Source organism: Oncorhynchus keta, chromosome 20 (assembly GCF_023373465.1).
Source record: "Oncorhynchus keta strain PuntledgeMale-10-30-2019 chromosome 20, Oket_V2, whole genome shotgun sequence".
In the NCBI taxonomy this organism is placed as follows: domain Eukaryota; kingdom Metazoa; phylum Chordata; class Actinopteri; order Salmoniformes; family Salmonidae; genus Oncorhynchus; species Oncorhynchus keta.
The window spans coordinates 26,940,424-26,964,623 of record NC_068440.1 but is presented as its reverse complement, the minus strand read 5'-3'; the positions used below and the strand labels follow the sequence as shown (position 1 = coordinate 26,964,623).

Here is a 24,200-nt window from a genome sequence, read left to right as displayed (position 1 = left end):
AAGTCGCTTTGGATAAAAGCGTCTGCTAAATGGCATATATTATATATATTATTATATTATAAGTGTTCAACCTAAAGACCTACCAGAGACCAAACACAGGCAACTTAATAATTTTTTAAATTTAATTTTTTTCTTAGGAAAGAATCATGTCACCAAGAACATCATTAGTGCTCTTAGAAAAATGAAATTTAAGTCGCTTCAGTTTCATATCCTTCCCCATACAGCTTTTAACACAATCAATCCCAGTTGAGCAACAACTAAGCTCAGCAAAAAAAGAAACGTCCCATTTTCAGGATCGTCATTCAAAGATCATTTGTAAAAATACAAACAACTTCACATAGCGTAATTGTAAAGGGTTTAAACACTGTTTCCCATGCTTGTTCAATGAACCATAAACAATTAATGAACATGCACCTGTGGAAAGGGTCGTTAAGACACTAACAGTTTACAGACGGTAGGCAACTAAGGTCACAGTTATGAAAACTTAGGACACCAAAGAGGCCTTTCTACTGACTCTGAAAAACACCAAAAGAAAGATGCCCAGGGTCCCTGCTCATCTGCGTGACCGTGCCTTAGGCATGCTGCAAGGAGGCATGAGAACTGCAGATGTGGCCAGGGACCTAAATTGCAATGTCCGTACTGTGAGATGCCTAAGAAAGCACTACAGGGAGACAGAGCGGACAGCTGATCGTCCTCGCAGTGGCAGACCACGTGTAACAACACCTGCACAGGGTCGGTATATCCGAACATCACACCTGCGTGACAGGTACAGGATGGCAACAACAACTACCCGAGATACACCAGGAAACCACAATCCCTCCATCAGTGCTCAGACTGAGAGAGGTTGGACTGAGGGCTTGTAGGTCTGTTGTAAGTCAGGTCCTCAGCAGACATCACTAGCAACAACGTTGCCTATGGACACAAACCCACAGTTGCTGGACCAGACAGGACTGGCAAAAAGTGTTCTTCGCTGACGAGTTGCGGTTTTATCTCACCAGGGATGATGGTCGGATTCGCGTTTATCGTCGAAGGAATGAGCATTACACCGAGGCCTGTACTCGGGAGCGGGATTGATTTGGAGGTGGAGGGTCCGTCATGGTCTGGGGCGGTGTGTCACAGCATCATCGGACTGAGCTTGTTGTCATTACAGGCAATCTCAACGCTGTGCGTTAAAGGGAAGACATCCTCCTCCCTCATGTGGTATCCTTCCTGCAGGCTCATCCTGACATGACCCTCCAGCATGACAATGCCACCAGCCATACTGCTCATTCTGTGCATGATTGCCTGCGAGACAGGAATGTCAGTGTTCTGCCATGGCCAGCGAAGAACTGGGATCTAAATAATAATAATAATAATATAATATATGCCATTTAGCAGACGCTTTTATCCAAAGCGACTTACAGTCATGTGTGCATACATTCTACGTATGGGTGGTCCCGGGGATTCGAACCCACTACCCTGGCGTTACAAGCGCCATGCTCTACCAACTGAGCTACAGATCCCATTGAGCACGTCTGGGACCTGTTGGATTAGAGTGAGGGCTAGGGCCATTCCCCCCAGAAATGTCCAGGAACCTGCAGGTGTCTTGGTGGAAGAGGGAGGTAACATCTCCCAGCAAGAACTGGCAAATCTTTAATGCAGCTGGTGGCCACACCAGATACTGACTTTTACTTTTGATTTTGACCCCCCCGCCCCCTTTGATCAGGGACACATTATTCAATTCTGTTAGCCACATGTCTGTGGAACTTGTTCAGTTTATGTCTGTTGTTGAATCTTGTTATGCTCATACAAATATTTACATGTTAAGTTGCTGAAAATAAACGCAGTTGACAGTGAGAGGACGTTTCTTTTTTTGCTGAGTTTATATATATTTTATATACACACACTGTCAAAAAATTTCACAACATCTACTCATTCAAGGGTTTTTCTTTGTTGTTACTATTTTCTACATTGTAGAATAATAGTGAAGACATAAACTATGAAATAACACCTATGAAATCATGTAGTAACCAAAAGTGTTCTGAAATTCAAAATATATTTTATATTTGAGATTCTTCAAAGAGCCACCCTTTGCCTTAATGACGGCTCTGCACACTCTTGGCATTCTCTCAACCAGCTCTTCCTTCACTCTGCGGTCCGACTCATTACAAATTATCTCAATTTGGTTGAGGTCGGGGGATTTTGGAGGCCAGGTCACCTGATGCAGCACTCCATCACTCTCCTTCTTGGTAAAATAGCCCATACAAAACCTGGTGGTGTGTTGGGTCATTGTCCTGTTGAAAAACAAATGATAAGTCTTATTATGCCCAAACCAGATAGGATGGCGTATCGCTGAAGAATGCTGTGGTAGCCATGTTGCTTAAGTGTGCCTTGAATTTAAATGAAACACTGACTGTGTCAACAGCAAAGCACCTCTCCTCCATGCTTCACGGTGGCAAATAAACATGCGGGGGATCATCCGATCACCCACACCGCATCTCACAAAGACACGACGGTTGGAACCAAAAATCTCCCAAGGACAAATTTCCACAGGTCTAATGTCAATTGCTGGCGTTTCAATTGCTGGTGGTCCAAGCAAGTCTCTTCTTATTGGTGCCATTTAGTAGTGGTTTCTTTGCATCAATTTGACCATGAAGGCCTGATTCACAATCTCTGAACAGTTGATTTTGAGATGTGTCTGTTACTTGAACTCTGTGAAGAATTTATTTGGGCTGCAATTTCTGAGGTTGGTATCTCTAATGAACTTATCCTCTGCAGCAGAGTTAACTCTGGGTCTTCCATTCCTGTAGCGGTCCTCATGAGAGCCAATTTAATTATAGCGCTTGATGGTTCTTGAAATGTTATGTATTGACTGACCTTCATGTAATGATGAACTGTCGTTTCTCTTTGCTTATTTGAGCTGTTCTTGCCATAACATGGACTTGGTCTTTTCCCAAATAGGGCTATCTTCTGTATACCCGTCCTACCTTGTCACACACAATACAATTGATTGGCTCAAACGCATTAAGGAAAGAAATTCCACAAATGAACTTTTAACAAGGTATACCTCATGAAGCTGGTTGAGAGAATACCAAGAGTGTACACAACTGTCATCAAGTCAAAAGGTGGCAATTTGAAGAATCTCTAATATAAAATATATTTACATTTTTTTTACACTTTTGGTTACTACATGATTCCATATGTTTTATTTCATAGTTTGTCTTCACTATTATTCTACAATATAGAAAATACTAAAAATAATTTAAAACCCTTGAATGAGTAGGTGTTCTAAAACTTTTGACCGGTAGAGTGTGTGTGTGTGTGTGTGTGTGTGTATGTATATATATATATATATATATGCTCCTGCTCGTTGAACATCTCATTCCAACACCATGGGCATTAATATGGCTTTGGTCCCCCCTTGGCTGCTATAACAGCCTCTACTCTTCTGGGAAGGCTTTCCACTAGATGTTGGAACATTGCTGCAGGGACTTGCTTCCATTCAGCCACAAGAGCATTAGTGAGGTTGGGTACTGATGTTGGACGATAAGGCCTGGCTCCCAGTTGGCATTCCACTTCATCCCAAAGGGGTTGCGATCAGAGCTCTGCGCAGGCCAGTCAAGTTCTTCCACACCAATCTCAACAAACTATTTCTGCATGGAACTCACTTTGTGCACGAGGGCATTGTCATGCTGAAACAGGAAAGGACCCTTCCCCAAACTGTTGCCACAAAGTTGGAAGCACAGAATCGTCTATAATTATTACTCCTCTTCCACCAAACTTCACAGTTGGCACTATGCATTTGGGAAGGTAGCGTTTGACTGGCATCCACCAAAACCAGATTTGTCCGTTAGACTGCCATGGGTGAAGCATGATTCATCACTCCAGAGAACGTGTTCCCATTGCTCCAATGGCAGCAAGCTTTACACCACTCCAGCCAACTCTCGGCATTGCACATGGTGATTTTAGGCTTGGGTGCAGGTTTACACGATTCACCGGTCCTGTTCTGTGAGCTTGTGTGGCCTACCACTTCCCGGCTGAGCCGTTGTTACTCCTAGACGTTTACACTTCACAATAACAGCACTTACAGTTGACCGGGGCAGTTCTAGCAGGGCAGAAAGGTGACATCCCATGACAGTGCCATGTTGAAATTAATTCTTTAGTAAGGCCATTCTACTGTAAATGTTTGACTATGGAGATTGCATGGCTGTGTGCTCGATTTTATCCACCTGTCAGCAACGGGTACAGCTGAAATAGCCGAATCCACTCATTTGAAGGGGTGTCCACATACTGTTGTATATATAGTGTATATTGTATGGTCAAACAAATTAAGGATTTGTAAAAATTAATTCAGCCTCATTTACTCCCACACAGCAAAAAAAATAAAAAACAACATAGAAGTGACTAAGAAAAAAATAAATAGAAAATGAAAAATATAAAACTGTTCAGTGTATCTTAGAATATGATTGGTTTTGTCCAAGGCAAAACTAATTTCTGAAGTGTAAAGAACATTTTCAATATTCATCTAAATAAAAGGACAACTGAATAGGTGCTTTCAATTGCTTGAAGTAGGTACTATAGCCTACCTCAGTCTGTTTCTTGTAGAACTCTGTACAGTGTTTTTTCCTGCTTGATCTTCCACTACACTTTTCTTCAATCTCTCAAAGTAATTCTCAAAGTAATTCTCAAATAATATAAACATACATACAAGCATACTATACTTCTGAACACAAAAGCAGGTGAATGCATTGCTTCATTAATGGATGACGGTTACATCAGTTATCATCATCAACATTGAACTACTACAGTGAAGCATTTGCAGTGACTTGGGTGCACTTTTGTTCCTCAACCAACCCTCTCCCCATGCAATAAAAAAAAATGGTCTCTCCTACAATCTGCCCAAACCATCCATATAAATCTGCTGTAGTTGAGGTAGAATGAAAACCATCAGAGTCAAAGCCCTGCTTCATAATATCAGAGGAGAAAAGCATACAGCGCTTCAAAAAAATTGTTATTTAGATTAGTTTTTTTAAACATACAAAAATTGATCACACATAAAGCAATAGCCATGTTTCACCAATACACAACTATCAAAACATGATTCCAAATTAAAATAAGGCCTTTCAAATGACATGTCTAACATATCGCCAGTTAGATTGAGTTTAGAAACATTTCAACTTAAAACTCCAGAACTAAGGTCTATGAGGGAACATAGGTCAGAATCTTTGAAATCTTTATCAATAGATACCGAGTTGAAGTTAGGGGTACTTCAGGATTTTGGCAATGAAGCCTTTTATCTACTTCCCCAGTCGGATGAACTTGTGGATAGCATCTATGTGTTTGCGTGCAGTTTGAAATGAGTTGCTAACTAGCTCTAGAGTAATTGCTAACTAGTCTATGGGTATCTGTTAGTATAGACTTCCAGTCATTGAGCTAACACTAGTAAGCAATGGCTTGTGAAACTACCTCTAACGTCCTTCATACAGGACACAGACATACACATGGTATCCACGAGCTGGTCTGACTATGGGGAAGTAGATTTATTTTATTTTCTCAGGTAGATATATGGCCTCATTGCCAAAATCCCAAAGGGTCCCTTTAAGATATAGAATTGGCGTTCTGTTTTTCATTTTAACTGGCCTACAATTGATTTTTGTAGGAATTATACAAATGATACTGCAGCCTGACATCCTCAGGACAACAATATATCCTCCTTGTAAGAAATGCTTTAAAGATAATACAAACCTTTCCTTTACATAGTGAGGAAAAAGTTAAGAGTCCAGTGTTTGAGGTACAATTGTTTTTCTAGAAAAAAAAAACTCCATTCACACGTTCTATAATATTTGTATTTAAATGTATGTTTTTGGGTGTATTTATTTAACATACGTTTCTGCTCTTTTAGGCTCCCAAGGTCAAAGAGTCCAGAAAAGGAGGAAGAGAAAGATCCGGAAACAGTCACAAGACCAGAATCTGGACTGTAAGTTCAGAAAAAAACAATAACACCCCTTAAAAAGTATCAAGTACCAGCAGCCCATGCTGCATCAAGGCTTCTTCTCCTTCTTCCTTTTGTCCGGTTTACCACCAGCTGTTGTCGTGGCAACACTAGGCCGCCTGATATGCTGCACCACGACCCTCCCGTTGGCCTCGCACTGCAAGGTGTATCTCTCTGGGGTCAGGGGTCGTCCTGAGCCATCCCTCAGCCTGGAGAATATGTCCCTGGAGAGGTGCTCCATGCGCTGGCCTGCGGCACCAAGAGCCTTGGCCGTGTGCTGCCTCTCCCTGAGCAGCCTGCTCCTCTGGGCCTGCAGCCTCTCCACCTCCTCCTGGAGCCCCGTGATAGCATCCAGCTTGCGCTTGCGACAGTTCTGAGCCGCCAGCTTGTTCTTCCCTCGCCGCCTGATGTCCCTCAGGAAGGCAACCTGGGTGGGCGAGAGGCCATGAACCTCCAGGAGCTCCAGAAACTCCTCTACGGGCATGCTGACGATCTCCGCCGCCGAGAACGGGACACGCAGGGCCCGGGTGCGGAGTTCGTCGCGGCTAAGCTCCCGGGCTTCGTCATCTTCCCCGTCTTCATCGCTGAAAGGCTCCTCTTTGATGGCTTTGTGGGGGAAAGTGGTGGCTGACGGTTGGGAGAAGGCTGTGGAGGAGTAGCTGTGGTCGTGCCACACGCTCTCGCTGAAATCCACAGGCGACCATGTGTGGTAGTTGGCAATGCTCTTGGAGGGGAGGGAGTCCACCTCACTGCTGTAGCCCGTAGCCCCACCCTCGTCCTCAAAAAACGAACTGGAAGACGATGACGACACCTCAGATGCACCTGGGGAGTCAAGTGTACATATGCATATGTAAACTAATTTACAATGTTTAGAATGTTGCAGATGTGATATACAGTGCCTTTGGAAAGTATTCAGACCGCTTGACTCTTTCCACATTGTTACGTAACAGCTTTCTTTTAGAAATGGAAATCCTCAGTAATCTACACACAATACCCCATAATGTCAAAACAAAAACAGGTTTAGAAATTTGTGCAAATGTATATAAAAAAAAGAAGTTTTAAAATGTACATAAGTATTCAGACCTAGGGTTGCAAAGTGTTGGAAAATTTCCGGTAAGTTTCCGGAATTTTCCCTGGGAAGTTAAGTCAGAGAATTTTGCTTAAATGAATTTAAAAAAAATTTAGCTTACAACAGTGAAACTTTGTGGGATACACATAAAGGCAATTCTAGGTCTTGTGGCATATTTTGGTTAAACTATCCCCAATTCAATGGATTTGCAACCCTCTGCATGCACAGTGCACTCTTCCATCACACGTGCAGCTGATTCTCAAGATCTTACACACCAATGAGATGCTATTGAGCCCACACTACTATACTGTCTGAGCCAAGCACTACATGCTTTCTGGTAAGTTTTGATTACAATACTGGGTGGGGTGAATATATTTTGTATGACATACATGATTTTTTGTTAACTAATAAATGGTAGCCTGCACCAAAGTGTTTAAATAATTTCTAACTTGTTAACCATTTCTGCTAGTTCGTTTTTTGCTACCATGTGGGTATTAGCTTGCTTGAGCCTGCTAACTGAGGAGTGTTAATTCACCTGTTTCCATACATGTTTAAAACATTTATCTCACAAAGGAGTTGTTTAATCAAACTGCTTAACTATTTATGTACTTTTTTTTTTTACTCATTTGTTTCTAATCTTTACAGGAAAATGCCACGGGCACTATCTGATGTGTGGAGACATTTCACTGCAGCTAATGAAGGAAAAGCTGTGTACATTTGCAAATACTGTGCCAAATCATATGTGAAGAATGCAACGAATATGCAGAATCATCTGGCCAAGTGCATACAGTTCCCTCAGCCTCTGACAACAAGCAACCTCTGACAAAAGTCCCTCTACTTCTATTCAAGGTGAAAATGATGAATCAGACACCTTATCGATAGTAACAGCTCATGGTCCTCCTGGAATCAGAAGTTGTTTTTTTTTTACTCAATGGAGGAACGTAGTCAGAGAAATGCAGAGGAATGTCTTGCTCGAGCTGTGTATGCAAATGGTTCACTTCTGATGCTCACGGGAAAGGTGTATTGGAAGAGATTTCTGAATGTTCTTTGCCCAGGATACACCCCTCCAACCAGACATGCTTTGTCTACTCATTTGCTGGATGCAGAGTTCAGCAGAGTTCAAGTGAAGGTGAAGCAAATCAGAGAAAGCAGACTGTATTGCAATCATCTCTGATGGGAGGTCGAATGTTCGTGGGCAAGGAATAATTAACTACATCATCTCCACCCCTCAACCAGGATTCTACAAGAGCACAGACACAAGGGACAACAGACACACCGGTCTCTACATTGCAGATGAGCTGAAGGCAGTCATGCACTGGTGACAGACAATGCTGCGAACATGAAGGCTGCTTGGTCTAAAGTGGAGGAGTCCTACCTTCACATCATACCAATTGGCTGTTCTGCTCATGCATTGAATCTGCTCCTCAAGGACATCATGGCACTGAAAACAATGGATACACTCTACAAGAGAGCCAAGGAAATGGTTAGGTATGTGAAGTGTCATCAAGTTATAGCAGCAATCTACCTCACCAGCAAAGTGAGAAGAATAAGAGCACCACATTGAATGCCATCCTGACTGATGTTCAGACACTGCTTGCAGATGTAAGGAAAGAAATCCGTACTGCCCTGCCCACTTCACTGTTGCTCCAAGCAGAGCAAACTGCAGTTCAGAATTACACCAAAAAGTGTGAAGACTTCTGCCTAAACGTACATGTTGGAGCCCAAGTACGCTGGCAAGAGCATCCTGTCTGGTGCAGAGATCAACAAGGCCTATGGTGTAATCACTACCGTGTCTTGCCACCTTGGCCTGGATGAGGGCAAGGTTCTCGGCAGTCTGGCGAAGTACACTTCCAAGCAAGGGCTTTGGGTTGGAGATGCAATATGGCAGTCGTGCCAATATATAGTCACCTGATGGAAGGGACTTTGTGGATCTGAGGCTCTTTCCCCTGTTGCTTCCATCATCCTCCTAATGCCACCAACATCAGCTGCCTCAGAGCGCAACTGATCCTTGTTTGGGAACACACACCAAAGCACGCAATAGGCTGACCAATACAAGGGTTGAAAAATTGGTGGCCATCTGGGCAAATTTGAAGCTTTTTGAGCCTGACAACGAGCCATCCTCAACAAGGTTGGAAAGTGACAGTGAAGATGAGGCCTCAGAGTCTGATGTTCAAGAAGTGGACACTGAGGAGGTCCAGGGAGAAGACATGGAAGCCTGAGAGGAAGACAGTCTAGAAACTAAAGCTTTGGTTATCATTGAAAACATTTTTGGGAGATGCGATGGATCATTGGGGATCATTCAATATTCCCTTTATTTTGTTGTTCAGTGAAATCATCCCATGTGAAGAGTCAACTCATTTAATTTAAGTTCAAGTTGTAAGAAAATTGTTTATTTTTTTTATTTATATTGGAAGGATTTAATCATTTGCAATAATGTCTACTTATGATAAGGTAAAATGGTTGTTTCTGCCTCCATAGGATATGATAAATATCCAATGCAAAAAACATCTACATTTAAATGGTATTACTATTAATTTGCATATATTCCTGTTAATTACCACAGAAAGTTTCCACTTCTGAAAATTCCCCAAAATGTGCAACCCTATTCAGACCATTTGCTATGAAACTGGAAATTGAGCTCAGAATAATCCTGTTTACATTAATCATCTTTGAGATGTTTCTACAACTTGATTGGAGTCCACCTGTGGTAAATTCAATTGATTGGACATGATTTGGAAAGGCACACACTTGTCAAAATAAAAGGTCCCACAGTTGACAGTGCATGTCAGAGCAAAAACCAAGCCATGAGGTCGAAGGAATTGTCCGTAGAGCGCTGAGACAGGATTGTGCCAAGGCACAGATCTGGGGAAGGGTACCAAAAAATGTATTCAGCATTGAAGGTCCAAGAACACAGTGGCCTACATCAACCTTAAAAGGAAGAAGTTTGGAACCACCAAGACTCTTCCTAGAACTGAGAAATCAAGGGAGAAGGGCCTTGGTCAGGGAGGTGACCAAGAACCTGATGGTCACGCTGACAGAGCACCAGAGATCCTCTGTGGAGATGTGTTGAAGAGATGGTTATCCCTCCACCAATCAGGCCTTTATGGTAGAGTGGCCAGACGGAAGCCACTCCTCATTAAAAAAGGCACATGACAGCCCGATTAGAGTTTGCCAATAGGCACCTAAACACTCTCAGACCATGAGAAACAAGATTCTGAGGCAAAGGTTCACCTTCCAACAGGACAACGACCCTAAGCACACAGCCAAGACAACACAGGAGTGGCTTTGGGACAAGTCTCAATGTCCTTGAGTGCCCCAGCCAGAGCCCGGACTTGAACCCGATCAAACATCTCTGAAAATAGCTGTGCAGTGACGCTCCCCATCCAACCTGAAAAGAGCTTGAGAGGATCTGCAGAGAAGAATGGAAGAAACTCCCCAAATACAGGTGTGCCAAGCTTGTAGTGTCATACCCAAGAAGACTCGAGGCTGTAATCGCTGCCAAAGGCACTTCCAAAAATACTGCGTGTAAAGGGTCTGATGACGTTTGCAAAAATGTCAAACTGTTTTTGCTTTGTCATTATGGGGTATTGTGTGTAGATTGATGAGGAAAATATTGAATTGTATACATTTTAGAATAAGGCTGTAACATAACAAAATGTAAGGGGTCCGAAACATTTCCTTAGGCACTGTATATAGCACAACAGAGGATCATCATGTCCCCTCTCCGCAATGCATTACTTTCTTTTTAAGCAGTGGTTGCAACGGTCGTGGAAGGGAGGGTTTGTGGGTGTGGCTTAAATAAGTCCAGAATTGGCAGAAGAGAGAAGTGTGCTGTTTTTCAGCTAATTTCCTGCAATTCTATCATCTATTTCCACGGAACATTGAGAATTTTGCTGTTTGAATGCTAATTTCCAACAATTCTACCCCACTTTCCATGGCTATTTTTGTGTTCTTATGCTCAAACATTATAACAAAACCAATGGGGACCTCAATCAGGGCCCCTGAGATGTACCCTGTGTGGCCAGTCAGTAATCCATTGATTTTAAAATGTTCAATTCTCCCCTACAGTAGTTTTAATTTAGGTGATTTCTAGTTCAATGATTATATTACTTAGAAATATCTAGGTCAATTATCTTTCCTACATACTTTCTGTCTGGGTTTAGTCATTTAAGTATTAATTTTTTTTGTGTGGCGGCAACAGTTTAGCAGCGGTGGTACAGGGGAAACACTGAACATTGCACCTCCCTAAAGCAGCCCCACAAGTCTTCCAACTCACTTGGGGAGTCTGGGCCTCGAGAGCTGCTCTCCAGGGAAAGACCGGAGTCTGAGTCGAGGTCCTCCAGGACACGAGGGTCCATGCCCTGTAGAATCCCCAGCAGCTGGGCGTCCATGGTTTCCAAGCAGCCATCCAGCCCCAGGAGGTTAATTTGGTCAAACACTGCCTCATCCAAACAGCCTTCCAGTGCACCATGGGACGATGACCCATTTCGTGTTCCGTTGACCACCGCAACGTTCGGTAGTGCAGCCAGCCCTGTGGTCGTACCAGGCGACGAGTTGGAGGAGTTTGCGGACACGAGTCGGAAGAGGGGCCCTCTTGGTTGCCGTGCCACCAGTGTCCTGACTCCACCCCTCGGGGGGATCATGTCGTAGACGGAGCCTGTTACCATGGCATCGCGGAGACTGACATCCTGGCTGATGGCGCTGGAGATGTCGGCGTCAAGGTCAGACAGCTGCTGAGGAACCAGTGGGTCTAAATCCTGAAGAACACACACACACGTTATAAAAGGCACGGACATAGACACACCCTGACATACACAGTAGCTCACAGGTAAATCACAGTAGCTCACGGGTAAATCCTTAAAACCCTTGGGAGTTTGAAACCAATACTCGATAACTGACATTTTCAAATCACCTTCTCTTTTCACAAATATTACCAAGACATCATAATCATTATCAAGGGATACTACTTACGTCAAATTCATAGATCGGTAGGGACAGGAATTGGCTCCAGTGCTGGTCGATGTCAGGGGGGTGGGGGTCCTCAGAGCTGGAGAGAGGGGCTCCGCTACTTAACAATCCCTGGAATCAACAACACATAGTCAAATCGTCACACTGTGGAAAATCTGTGATGAAAAACATGACAAGGCAAGCACAGCGCCTGTTACAAACACACAAAACATGAGGGCCATCAAACACTGAGCAAATAGTATGTTAAACAAAGGCAAGCCTACAGAGGTAAACGCTTAATCTAGCCTATTCCAAGACAGATTTTTTTTTTTAAATGACTTGTTCTATGTCGTCGCTGTATGTACCTCATGTTCTAGTGTGGAACTGAGAGCCAGCTGGGTCAGGGAAACAGGTTCCTCTCTGCCTTCATCACCATACTCTTGGATCCGCCCCTTCAGTTCCTCAACCTCCTGATAACAGGAAAGACCGATAGAAAGAAGGGTGGAACAGAAAGAAGGGTGGAACAGAATACATTTAGGTACAGACCACATTTCCATACAGTTTTTATAGCGTATACAAAAACAATTATGACAGCTGTGATGGAAACAGGAAGTTTTGGTACAGAGATATTTGTGTGGCTAAAATTGGGGAAGAAATGGAGGTGGAAATGTCTTTATGCAGAGAAATATTGATAAAATATAAAATGCAACATGTAAAGCACCATGTTTCTGGAGTGAAAATAAAATGTCCCAGAAATGTTCCATATATATGCACAAAAAAAAACATATTTCTCTCAAATTTTGGGCACACGTTTGTTTACATCCCTGTTAGTGAGCATTTCTCCTTTGCCAAGATAATCCATCCACCTGACAGGTGTGGCATATCAAGAAGCTGATTAAACAGCATACTCATTACACAGGTACACCTTGTGCTGGGGGAAAAAAGGCCACCTGTGCAGTTGTCACACAATGTCACAAATGTCTAAAGTTAAGGGAGCGTGCAATTGGCATGCTGACTGAAGGAATGTCTAACAGAGCGGTTGCCAGAGAACGTAATGTTTATTTCTCTACCATAAGCTGCCTCCAGTGTCGTTTTAGAGAATTTGGCAGTATATCCAACCGGCCTCAAAACTGAAGACCACGTGTAACCACGCCAGCCGAGAACCTCCACATCCGGCATCTTCATCTGCGGGATCGTCTGAGACCATCCATCCAGACCGCTGATGAAACTGAGGAGTATTTCTGCCTGTAATAAAGCCCTTTTGTGATTGGCTGGGCCTGTCTCCCAAGTGACTATGTCCCTGCAGGCCCACCCATGGCTGCTCCCCTGCCCAGTCGTATGAAATCCACAGATTAGTGCCAAATACATGTATTCCAAGTGACAGAATGATATCAATTAAACTGTAACCCAGTAAAATCTTAGAAATTGTTGCATGTTGCATTTATATTTTTGTTCAGTATAATAACCATCATATTGAAGTAAACTTGGAGTCATGCGATGATACGTTGTGTGTTCCTCCCACTATGACTCGGGAAAACATCCAGTTTATTAATAAGCTTGATGGGTGGTGAAAGTGCACAGTGAGCTTGATGTTCCTATCCAAAACATATCAGGGGTCTTATTCTGGTGACATGATCAATGTTTGACTGCCTTATCCATTATAATCTCATCATGTATGACTAGCCTACCCACACTATCTTTGAGCTGTTGACTAGAGCGCACGTGCTAAGACCCAAGTATTTAACGTAACAGTTTGTGACAAAACTACTGCTGGAGTTGAAAATGCGATGGAAACTTAAGCAAAAAAGTACATTTTGTGCACTACGTCATCACCCACTGATTTTTATCCACAAGTCAATTTGGTGGCAACACACCACCGGTGGGAAAATGAGCATATTTTATTTATGTGGATTCTAGAATTTGAGTGAATATATGTCACCAATTGAATGCAAAACCAGCTATTGAGAGGTAGAGAGGAGGAAAAATATGTGAAGATAATGAGGGAGTCCAGAGAAAAGGGGTAAAAGATGGAGAGAATGGGACAAAGACAGTTTTGTAAGCAGTGTCAGTCATTGTGATTAAACCAACTGTTACAGGCCTATTCAAGGCTGAGTGAGTCCAGCAGCCTAGCAATCTTCTCCTAAGAATGTCTGAAACATTGCAACAATGCCCCTTATATTGTAGCTTTATAAGAGGAATGGCTTAGGCATCTGCTTTCTGCTACAATGAACCAATTGTGGCCGTTAAATGACTGAGGCTCCGCTTACCTGTTACTGCACTGCTGTTAACCACCACGGTTATCAATCTGTTGACAACTGTGGTTGCGGTTGTTCAACAGGTTGATGCATGAACTTGTGTTTCAACTGTCTAGAGCCACAAGATGATTTAGACCCAGGAACGTGTATGAGCAGGTGTGTGAGTGTAGCCTATATAAAATGGGGTGTTACACAATACAAGTCTCCCAATAGCAGCAAGTAAATTCGTGGGAGATAAGATAACACAGCCTTCGCCATTAGACACTCCTGAACTATAAGGAGCCTTTGCCCCACAAAAACTCACCCAAGGATCAAAAGAGAAAAGTATTAAATCCCCAAACTTTACAGGGTTTCCAAAATGCCATCATGGTCACAGCCCTACAAACACACAGCTGAAACCTACAACATTAGAGACTAATAGTAAGTAGTAAATTAAACTTCTGGGATTGACACACCTACAAAGTCCCAGACAAGTGCAATTTCGAAATTGGGCAGTGCATTATCAGCTCCTCTTGTCATATAGTCATTGCATACCTTAGAGAGCTATTTATAAAAGTTGTCAGAAATGTCCAGATCAACTAGCCCCATGTAAGTTAACGATTGTTTTCAGACCAAAAAGACAGTTTTGTAATTTTTTAGTCACTCAAATATCACGACTAACAGACATAGCAAAACGTATAGAACTGAAAAAAATTATCTCCACCAAGAAGAGGGTAGTGAACAGCTCGTCATGAAGTGCTTGTGCCCCTAGAAATAAACGTGGCGCGTGCGCACCCGTGGGGCGCTGGATGTTCCCCAATGCTTGAAGGGGGACCCGATTGAAACAGTTTGGGAACCCCTGAGTTAGCCAAATAGTATAGGCCTGTCAGAATACACTTACAGTTAGCTACACTTGTTGAGTAGCTAAAGGCCTGGGGGGTAGCATTTCGTCACAATAACTTCACATTAGGTAGCTTTTAGCTAAATTAGCTAATGCCATCTCGCTGCAGCACTCGCCTCATTGGGTATCTCGCAGGCTCCAGTGCTGGGATAAGGCCCCGGCTCACTTAGCTGGGCGGCAGTATGGCTTTCGTCGACGGCGAGAAGTTCAGTGTCGTTGGCCTCTTCCCCGGTACTCTCTGACAACAGCCCCGCGCTAACATTACTGTTACTCGTGCTATTTGGTGGCTCTCTGGACTCAGAGCTGTCAGGTACTTGGTGTACGAGCCACGCGCTCAGCTGCGTCGGGAACCGGATGGGCGACCCAAGCGCCCTCACCTCATCCAGGAGCCGACGGCAGGCGAAGAAATAATCCAACTCGGGACATTTGGGGTGCACGCTGTACCCGTCCCAGTTGTCCCTCAAACTGTGAAACGGTGTCTGGATGTAGGCTGAGCTAGGACCGTCGCTAATCTCTAGCGGTGAGTAGGAGCCGTTCAAGTAACTGTCGACATCCACGCGAACTCCGATCAAACTGAGTAAGATCGTAAATTGGATCAGTCCTTCTGTGAAGTATTTCTTCACGTTTTGCATCTTTTTCACACTTTAGGAAGAACGTCTGTGGAGAAACGCTGGTCCCAGAGTTCACTTTAGACTACCAAACAAAGAAAATGCCAAACAAAAGAACACGCTCCTCCAGTCAGACAAAGAGGTCCGCCTGACTGTACGCCGCCGGCGAAAGCTTTAGATAGCTAGCTACTGCACTACCGGTTTCTGATAACTTCCTGACAGAGACATGTCCTCAAACGAAGAACTGTACCACAATCGAATACAATAAATAATTTAAACTTAGATAAAACTATGATCTACGGGAATCTCCCGTTTATGTATGGTGTTACAAATTACTTATAATACAAGGTAAATATCCCGAACCTGTTCTTTCACTCCCTATCAGCTGCAAGGAGACTTGGGGAGGGATTTGCATAATTCACATAAAATCGGCCCAAAGCTTCCATCGCAACAGGGTCCGATTGGTTGAAAATGTATTATGTTATGGAGGGAGCCAATCGTAGCGTCCCACCGGCTGTTAGTTGGATGCAAAACGTCACCCCATTCATTGGATTTCCGCCACAAACAAGACATACATTTATACTTAGAAATTATGCGTAAAACACATTTTATTCAATATTACACTGTTTCAAATAATGCATCACAAGAACACTACCGTTATTTTAAAACGGAACCTTGTTGTCAGGGGCGGGACCGAGATGGTACTTCCGGTGACTTAAAAAAAAAATAGTTTGGCCCACTGACCTACTTCGAGTCCAGTAGGCCCGACCTACCATATCAATGAATAAACCATTTTTGAATGAATGAAGAAGTTAAAAGCTACCAATCTACAATATATCAAAATACCTTTAGGCCTTTTAAACTCAACATTACACAATATGTACAGGACAGTGTGTTCCCATCCATGTACCTGCACCAAATCTCCAGTATTTTTCCTTCATAGCTTGTTCTCCCTTTAAAAAAAAAAATTGGGAGCCAATTAGTTTTAAGCACTTTTAGTTCCAATACTGATCAAAACTCGTTTTCTCATGGTTCTCTCTTGTCCCTCTGCAGTAGACATATGGTGAGCAATATGTTGTGAACATCGAATCGCAAAAAATCACAGTATCGAATCGCAATACATATAGAAAGAATCACAATACAAATCGTATTGGAACCAAAGTATCATGATAACATTGTATTGTGAGGTCCCTGGCAATTCCCAGCCCTAACCAACAGGTCCTGTTGATCTTAGGAACTCAAAAGTTTGGTTTGAAAGTGCCACACTGCCTAGTGCCATCCTCTCTTGCTTGGTCAGCCCAGCCCTGACAACAGGGTCATCCCGAGTAACCACCAATGATTTATATATACACTAGATGACTGATAGGGGGCGTCCTGTTGAAACCACAGTGCCTCCATCTTGCTCCCCCACCCCCCTCCCCCACAATGTCTACATTCGTTGTTGCTACATTTATTCTATTAGATTACACATTAACGCATACTTGTATATTAAATTATATTATGTGAGCTAAACATAGGGACTGAATGGCAGAGAGTTCTTAGGCACTGCATCGCAGTGCTAGAGGCGTCACTACAGACCCCGGTTCGACCCCGATCTGTATCACAACCGGCTATGATCTGAATTCCCATACGGCAGCGCACAATTGGCCCAGCGTTATTTGGGTTTGGGGAGGGTTTGCCCGTCCATGTAAATAAGAATGTGTTCTTAACTGATTTTCCTAGTTAAATGAAATAAAAAATAAAATTAACATAATACATTTTTAAAAATCCTTAAAGTATAATTTTCAGAGATTACTAATGTTACTGTTCTCACTACAACAACACAAATATATGTAATTTTATCCATTAAAATGTATTAAAATACTGTAGAATTCCATTAATTCCAATGGAGGACTGCATGAGAGTGTCAATATGGCCAGTGGCTTCCAGGCCTCGTAATGGCCAATACATAGCATCAGCGATTAAGGTTTTATATGGTGAGCTGATGGTGTTGAATGTTGATATGTAGCTTCATCGAGGACCAGGCTTACTTGATTTGGAGGCATGGCTACACAAGACTTAGTTGATTAAACTCAACTCCACGATCTACGATGGAGTTGAGCAGCAACTAGTGTTTGCAAACCGGAGCACCGACATCACCAAAAACAACGTTGTTATGTGTAATTGTGGGCTATTCTTTGGATGCTGAAATCAGTAGTTTTTGATGAACTTACTTTTATGTAACATTGGATCTCCGGTCTGCCCACAGTAGTCACCGCTCAACTCCATCGATAAATCATTGAGTTGAGTTTAGTCGGCTATGCTAGACTACTTGTTCTGTAGTCTTTTGGGAAACCATAAACGTAGGATGTTTTCCCTTATTATTTTACCAGGTAAGTTGACATTCGGTTTTGCTGCACAGACCTGGGGAATAGATACAGGGGGGTGAATGAGCCAATTAGAAGCTGGGGATGGTTGCCATGATGGCATGAGGGCCAAATTGGGAATTTAGCCAGGACACCGGGGTTAAAGCCAATAATCATACAATAAGTGCCTTCGGCTCTTTAGTGACCACAGAGAGACAGCACATCCGTTTAACATCGCATCCAAAAGAAGGCACTCTATCCTGGGCAATGTCCCCATTCACTGCTCTGGGGCATTGAGGTCTCCTTAGACCAGAGGGAAGAGTGCCCCCTACTGGCCCTACAACACCACTTTCAGCAGCATCTGGTCTCCAATCCAGGGACAGACCAGGGCCAACCCTGCTTAGCTTCATGAAAGTGATATAGACCAAAACAAACATTACTTTTGGTCATATGGCTCATACACACCCCCTGCTGGTCGTTAACGGGATACTGCGAGATTCGGGCATTTACAATTTGTATGTTTCTGCGTGCAGTATGGAAGAAGTTAGTGGTAGTTTCGCTAGCCAATTCTAACTAGCGTTAGCGAAATTACTGGAAGTCTACTTGTACGTTAACATTGCTTTAAATGCCAGAATCTTCTATCCCTGGAACGTAATATTCTATGGAACACAAGGGGTTTTGCATGAGGGTTTGCCATCACTTTCAGGGAGGACCATCCACGACCTAGGTATAGACCTAGGGTGAAAAACAAAACACTTCGGTATAGATGAACAATATTTTACTTATTACAGAATATTATGATATTTCCTCAACAAAAGATCCCATCTTTCCATTCCATATTCCATAGCCTATACAGCAAGTGTGTCTACAGGACCACTCTGTTAATCACCTCTTTTGATCCCTTTGATTTAATTGTGTGCCATTGATAAATCTTGCTGTTTTCTAATTCCTCCAATGTATTAAAATGCCCCCAAAAGCCTGTAGTTGTATTCATTTCCTAAATGTGAACAACTGTCTATTTCTCCCTTCAGTCATTAGGAAGAGCTCCCCCGTTTGTACCTTTATTTAACTAGGCAAGTCAGTTAATTAAGAGCAAATTATTATTTACAATGACGGCCTAGCCTAGCGGGAACAGGAGTAGAACGACAGTTGTTTACTTTGTCAGCTCGGGGATTCGAGCCAGCAACCTTTCTGTTACTGGCCCAAAGCTCTAACCACTAGGCTACCTGTCGCCCCATTTAAGGGTTCAATAATACTATTTTTTTTTCAAGCATTTCATAATCATTTTTCAAGCATGTAGGGAAATTTGATTGGCTATTGATTTGGACTATTTTACTTATGAAACAGCCACTTTGTTGAAGACATTTCAACATTTATTTCTGAAGTGATGATTATGAATTTGTTTCTCTAGAATAATCACTATTTATATTAAGTAATTGGTCAATATAAATATATACAATATGATAAATATACATAACGTTAGGTTATTATTTTGTCAATAATTGCCTGTATATGTTGTTTGCTTAAAACTATAGGATCATAAAGTTTCTTTACATAAATTCCTTTACATCACTGACATTCTTTTCTGTAGAAGAAAATGTGGTATTTGAAGCAGAGATTACAAAATAGGGCAGGAAAACATCTCAATCGCGCCCACTGACTGCTTATTCGATTTTTCATTGGTTAAATTGAGTTCTGACCTCACCCAGGGGTTGGGAAATATTATTAAGACCACTCCCACATCACCCTCTGATTGGTTTAATTGTATACTAGGAATGCACAGCTGTTGAATATTATGTGACCTACTTAACCACTTCGATGCTGGTGTCATCCTGTCCAGGAATTCATAAAGCATATAAATGCACATATTTCCGTTAGTTTTGCTCAATAATAAATACGTGTATGTGCATGTTAAATTGTAATTGTCTTTCCTGAAAATGTCTCCAATACATTCCTCATGTTTCTGTGAACTAAATAGGTTTACTAAACAGGCCAATATTGTTATAGATTTTGTGGTGCAGAACTATTTACCCAAAAATGTTTAGGCAAAAATGAATGCATAAAAATACCTGCAAACTCAGCTAGGCCTTAATGTGGAATACAAAACATTATAAAAATGATTACAAATGAATTACTACACAATAGACTACAAGTGTGTAAAATGACATATTTTAGTCCATGACTTTTGCTAAAACATTTTCATAATGTAAAATTGATGACTGACAAAATAATATAAGCCTACAATTTTAATAGGAACGCAGCACATAATATATAGGCCTAATTTACCTTATCTTACATGAATGACCTGGAATTAAATTACACTTTGGCCTAAGGTTATTAATCACATCGGAAAAAACAATAACAATAATATTTTTTTATTAACACTTTAATTTGATTAGTCTATTAGATTTTACTTCAGGACCACTGCATGACCAACACACAGAAAACAAGTATGAATTAAGTATTTAAAGTAAAGAAAACTAATTGTTTAGACTCAAACAGCTTCAATGAGTTGCCCTGCTAGGCTATAACAACTCAAGCGCAACAGTTTGGCAAAGAAGAGTGACATTTAAGATAGCCTATGTCAATAGAGAACATGGCAGTTTTACAAATCGACCAGGTGCGACATGTCAGAAATGCGTAGAGGCACGATCAAGTTGTGGAGCATAGCTTTGAAATCCACTGAAGAATGATACGAGCTAGTTGATCTAACGCCAGCATCCAGGACTTGATTAATCCACAACTATTTTCATAACGACGCAAAATACATTTAAATCACTTCTGAGACATTCTGGACAGATTTATTGGGTAAATCTCTTAAATCACAACCTGAGCTGCTCGTAGAGAGAAGGTGATTGGCCGACAAGCAAGTGACGTCTTGAAGACTGACATGAACCGTAGAGCATGCGCATAAGTTGGACATTGCCGCAAGGCATCGTGGGATCTCAAGAGTAACAAATTGTAGAGAGGAAGTAGAATTCAGTGCGCCTTAGGACTTCACTTCGGCTTCGGACAACTCCCAAAATGTTTTCAAACCAAGTTGTGGGGCCACTGAGATGTGAAAAGACACATTTTGTAAAATTATGCCTGAAAGGCCTACATTGCAGAAAAATACACGGGGTCTGTCTTGATTTGCTCATATGCTATGTATAATAGAGTAATAGGCCTATAATAAACAGTACGCCAGTTGGGGGGAAGAATGAATGCATACATGTCCGTAACTATTGACTGAGAGAAACAGAAACCATAGGCTATAATATAAACAATCGATGAAAGCATGTGAAAATAACAGCACATGTTCAATATTTTATCATTTTCTATTATTGATTATTTAGGCTAATTGCCCAAAAATAATAACCTATTATACTAAATTACTTATTTCCAATGCTGATTGTTATGACAATGTGGTGATTTTACGATAACATTTAAACAATAGATGTAATAAATTGCATATATATTGTATTAATTTAATTAAATATGAATACATATTCTGATGTATTTAATATGTTTTCGAAATGTATTTCAGAATGTATTTGATCTCAATATGTAAAAACATTGCATTTTAGCCTATAGCCTAGTTTCCCCTCAGCATGATTCTACTTATTGTGACAATTTTAGTTTAAATAGATCTGTGGCCAATATTTGTGTTGTTATCTGGAATACGCTTTTTATTTTCAAATTAATCAATCTATTAATCAAGATTAGATTAATTTTAAAACAATAATAAGTAGCAACCCTCTCATTCTCATCTGTTATTTGTGTATGCATTGTTTATGCATGCAGACTCAAATTTGGCTCATAAACAACAATGAAAAAAACAAGCTATTTATAGCTAATGTAGGCTATTCTTGACATAATGTTTTATCGCACACAATATAAGTTTTCCCATATCTTTCCAGTCCTCGGAGCTCCGTCGCCCAAAGCTCCAAACATCGAACTGGCGGCTCTCCCCCTCGACAACCACAGCTGCAACTTGATTGACAGCAAGCGCCATCCAATACAACAAATGTGATTCAGATAAAAACATTTCATTGGAAAAGTATTACTTTCGTCAGAGGTGACCTAAACCAATCACAGATGGTATATTACCATAGTTTCAAGGCCACATTTCTGGCAAGCTCTGTGGCGCCCCGCCGTGGACACATGGAGACAATTTTGAAGCGGTGTTCTTTTCCCCGAAATGAGTAATAACAGTGAAAAATGTTGAGCAGTTTTCATTCCTTTATTTATTTCCCTTTCAATACTGGTCTTTGTTTTATGTTGATGGAAGAAGCAGCCCTCTTAACTTAGTGTTTCCCAACGGTCTCTAGGAAATTGATTGAACATGCTTTAGATTTCTTTCAATAGGATAAAAGGTAGAGAACTACAGCGCTTTTGCTATAATATATTTTCCCCCAACAGTTTATCCTAGGGTAATTTAATAATTGACACAAACAGACGTTTGTCACCATCAGCCTATCTGTCATGCTGTTTGATAAATGCTTGCGATGTACTGACTAATTCAAATATCTAATATGGTTTTATGCGTAGGTTACTGTGAAACATCATCCTTTTTGTCTGACAACTGCATTATTTTTGTTACCACAAGAGAGCGGTAGCCTATTAACCAAAACCAAAAACCAACCAAGGCCCCCAAACTAAGAATGATCACACTTTTGCAAATCCCATTCAAATAATTAATTGATTAAACTCTGCACCAATGCACTATATTTGTAGTGTTTCTATGGAGTTAAAATACAAAGAATGACAACCACTACACAATTAATGATAGTCCTATGAGAGTGTTAGAGCCGATTTGGACATATTTGTATAAAAGACTGAACATATGGAGCTCCATGTATATTTGTGTAAATATATTAAATATTAATGTAAATGATGAAATATTAGGTACGTACCTTTATGATTTATATTTACCTGATTGAGATATATTCATTTGTTGTTAGTGTAACTCAGCCATTTGGCCCCCCCTCTTGCCTATTCATTGTATTGTGGTAAGTGTGTTAGGATAAAGGCAGGAAGTTGGTCCTTCGGGAGAGGAGTCCTTGCTAGATGCGGGAGCGGTATAGTTTTTTGACCATACAGACAGGTCATAATATGTATTTTCCATATAAAGTATTCTATGCTTTAAGTTGATTGGATAATCATTCATTTGTTAGATATAAGAAGAATAAACATTTTTGTTGCACCATATCCCTGGATGTCATTGAATGTTTGGCCGTTTGGAAACCTTGAGTGTGGACTGTATGCGTACCAAACAACCCCGCTTCAGGCTTGGGCAGTGGCTATGGTAAAGGCAAAAGGAAGCCACTACATTCAAGTCAAAAAACTGAATGAATGAAAAAGCTAAACCGGTTGTGTCCAGCATTAAGTCTCTGTGTGGGTTATTCTCTCTCTCTCTCTCTCTCTCTCTCTCTCTCTCTCTCTCTCTCTCTCTCTCTCTCTCTCTCTCTCTCTCTCTCTCTCTCTCTCTCTCTCTCTCTCTTTCCTTCATCCCTCCCTCCTGTGGGCCTCTAGAGGTCATGGACGCCAGCACTCGCACCAGGCGTTGAAAGAAGTTTTTTCAGCCTGGGCAGCGGCTGTGGATTTGATGTGGGACCGTGAGATGGCTGCCTTGATAAAGCTTGTCTGGCTCACAGAGATTGGCAGCTTTCTCCCTGGAAAATAAAATAAAAACCTCTTATGTAAATAGCAGAAAATGTCCCGACCCCGCAGGAAAACAGCCCTATGTGCCGTGATCTGTGGTGCTGTGGAGTTATATCAACTATACACACACACACACACACACACACACACACACACACACACACACACACACACACACACACACACACACACACACACACACACACACACACACACACACACACACACACACACACACACACACACACACACACACACACACACACACACACAGAGTTCATGAAGGGTAATGTCATTTCAGTGCTGACCAGGACCAGTGAAGCAGATGCCAGCTGTATCACTATCATAAGCTTCTAGAATACAGAACATCAGACATCTCAGTGTGTTCTAGAATGCAGAACATCAGGCATCTCAGTGTGTTCTAGAATACAGAACATCAGACATCTCAGTGTGTTCTAGAATGCAGAACATCAGGCATCTCA

The 24,200-nt window shown here is 41.7% G+C and overlaps 1 protein-coding gene across 1 annotated transcript; it reads right to left on the bottom strand.

Annotated features, from left to right (window-relative positions):
• Nucleotides 1-98: 98 nt before the first annotated feature.
• LOC118371105 (endoplasmic reticulum membrane sensor NFE2L1-like) lies at nt 99-16,126 on the bottom strand. Its single transcript, XM_035756428.2, has 5 exons — nt 15,239-16,126; nt 12,353-12,457; nt 12,012-12,119; nt 11,317-11,797; nt 99-6,793 (listed from the first exon to the last, which is right to left on the bottom strand). The coding sequence occupies exons 1-5, from the start codon at nt 15,752-15,754 to the stop codon at nt 6,021-6,023; spliced, it is 1,983 nt and encodes a 660-aa protein (XP_035612321.1). The 5' UTR covers nt 15,755-16,126; the 3' UTR covers nt 99-6,020.
• Between the last annotated feature and the right edge of the window lie 8,074 nt (nt 16,127-24,200).

Coding starts and splice junctions, on each gene's coding strand:
- LOC118371105 (XM_035756428.2), bottom strand. CDS start 15,754: ATGCAAAACGTGAAGAAATACTTCACAGAAGGACTGATCCAATTTACG. Junction 12,120..12,352: donor GTTCCACACTAGAACATGAG/GTACATACAGCG, acceptor TGTTGATTCCAG/GGATTGTTAAGTAGCGGAGC. Junction 6,794..11,316: donor TCGAGGCCCAGACTCCCCAA/GTGAGTTGGAAG, acceptor TTGACTCCCCAG/GTGCATCTGAGGTGTCGTCA.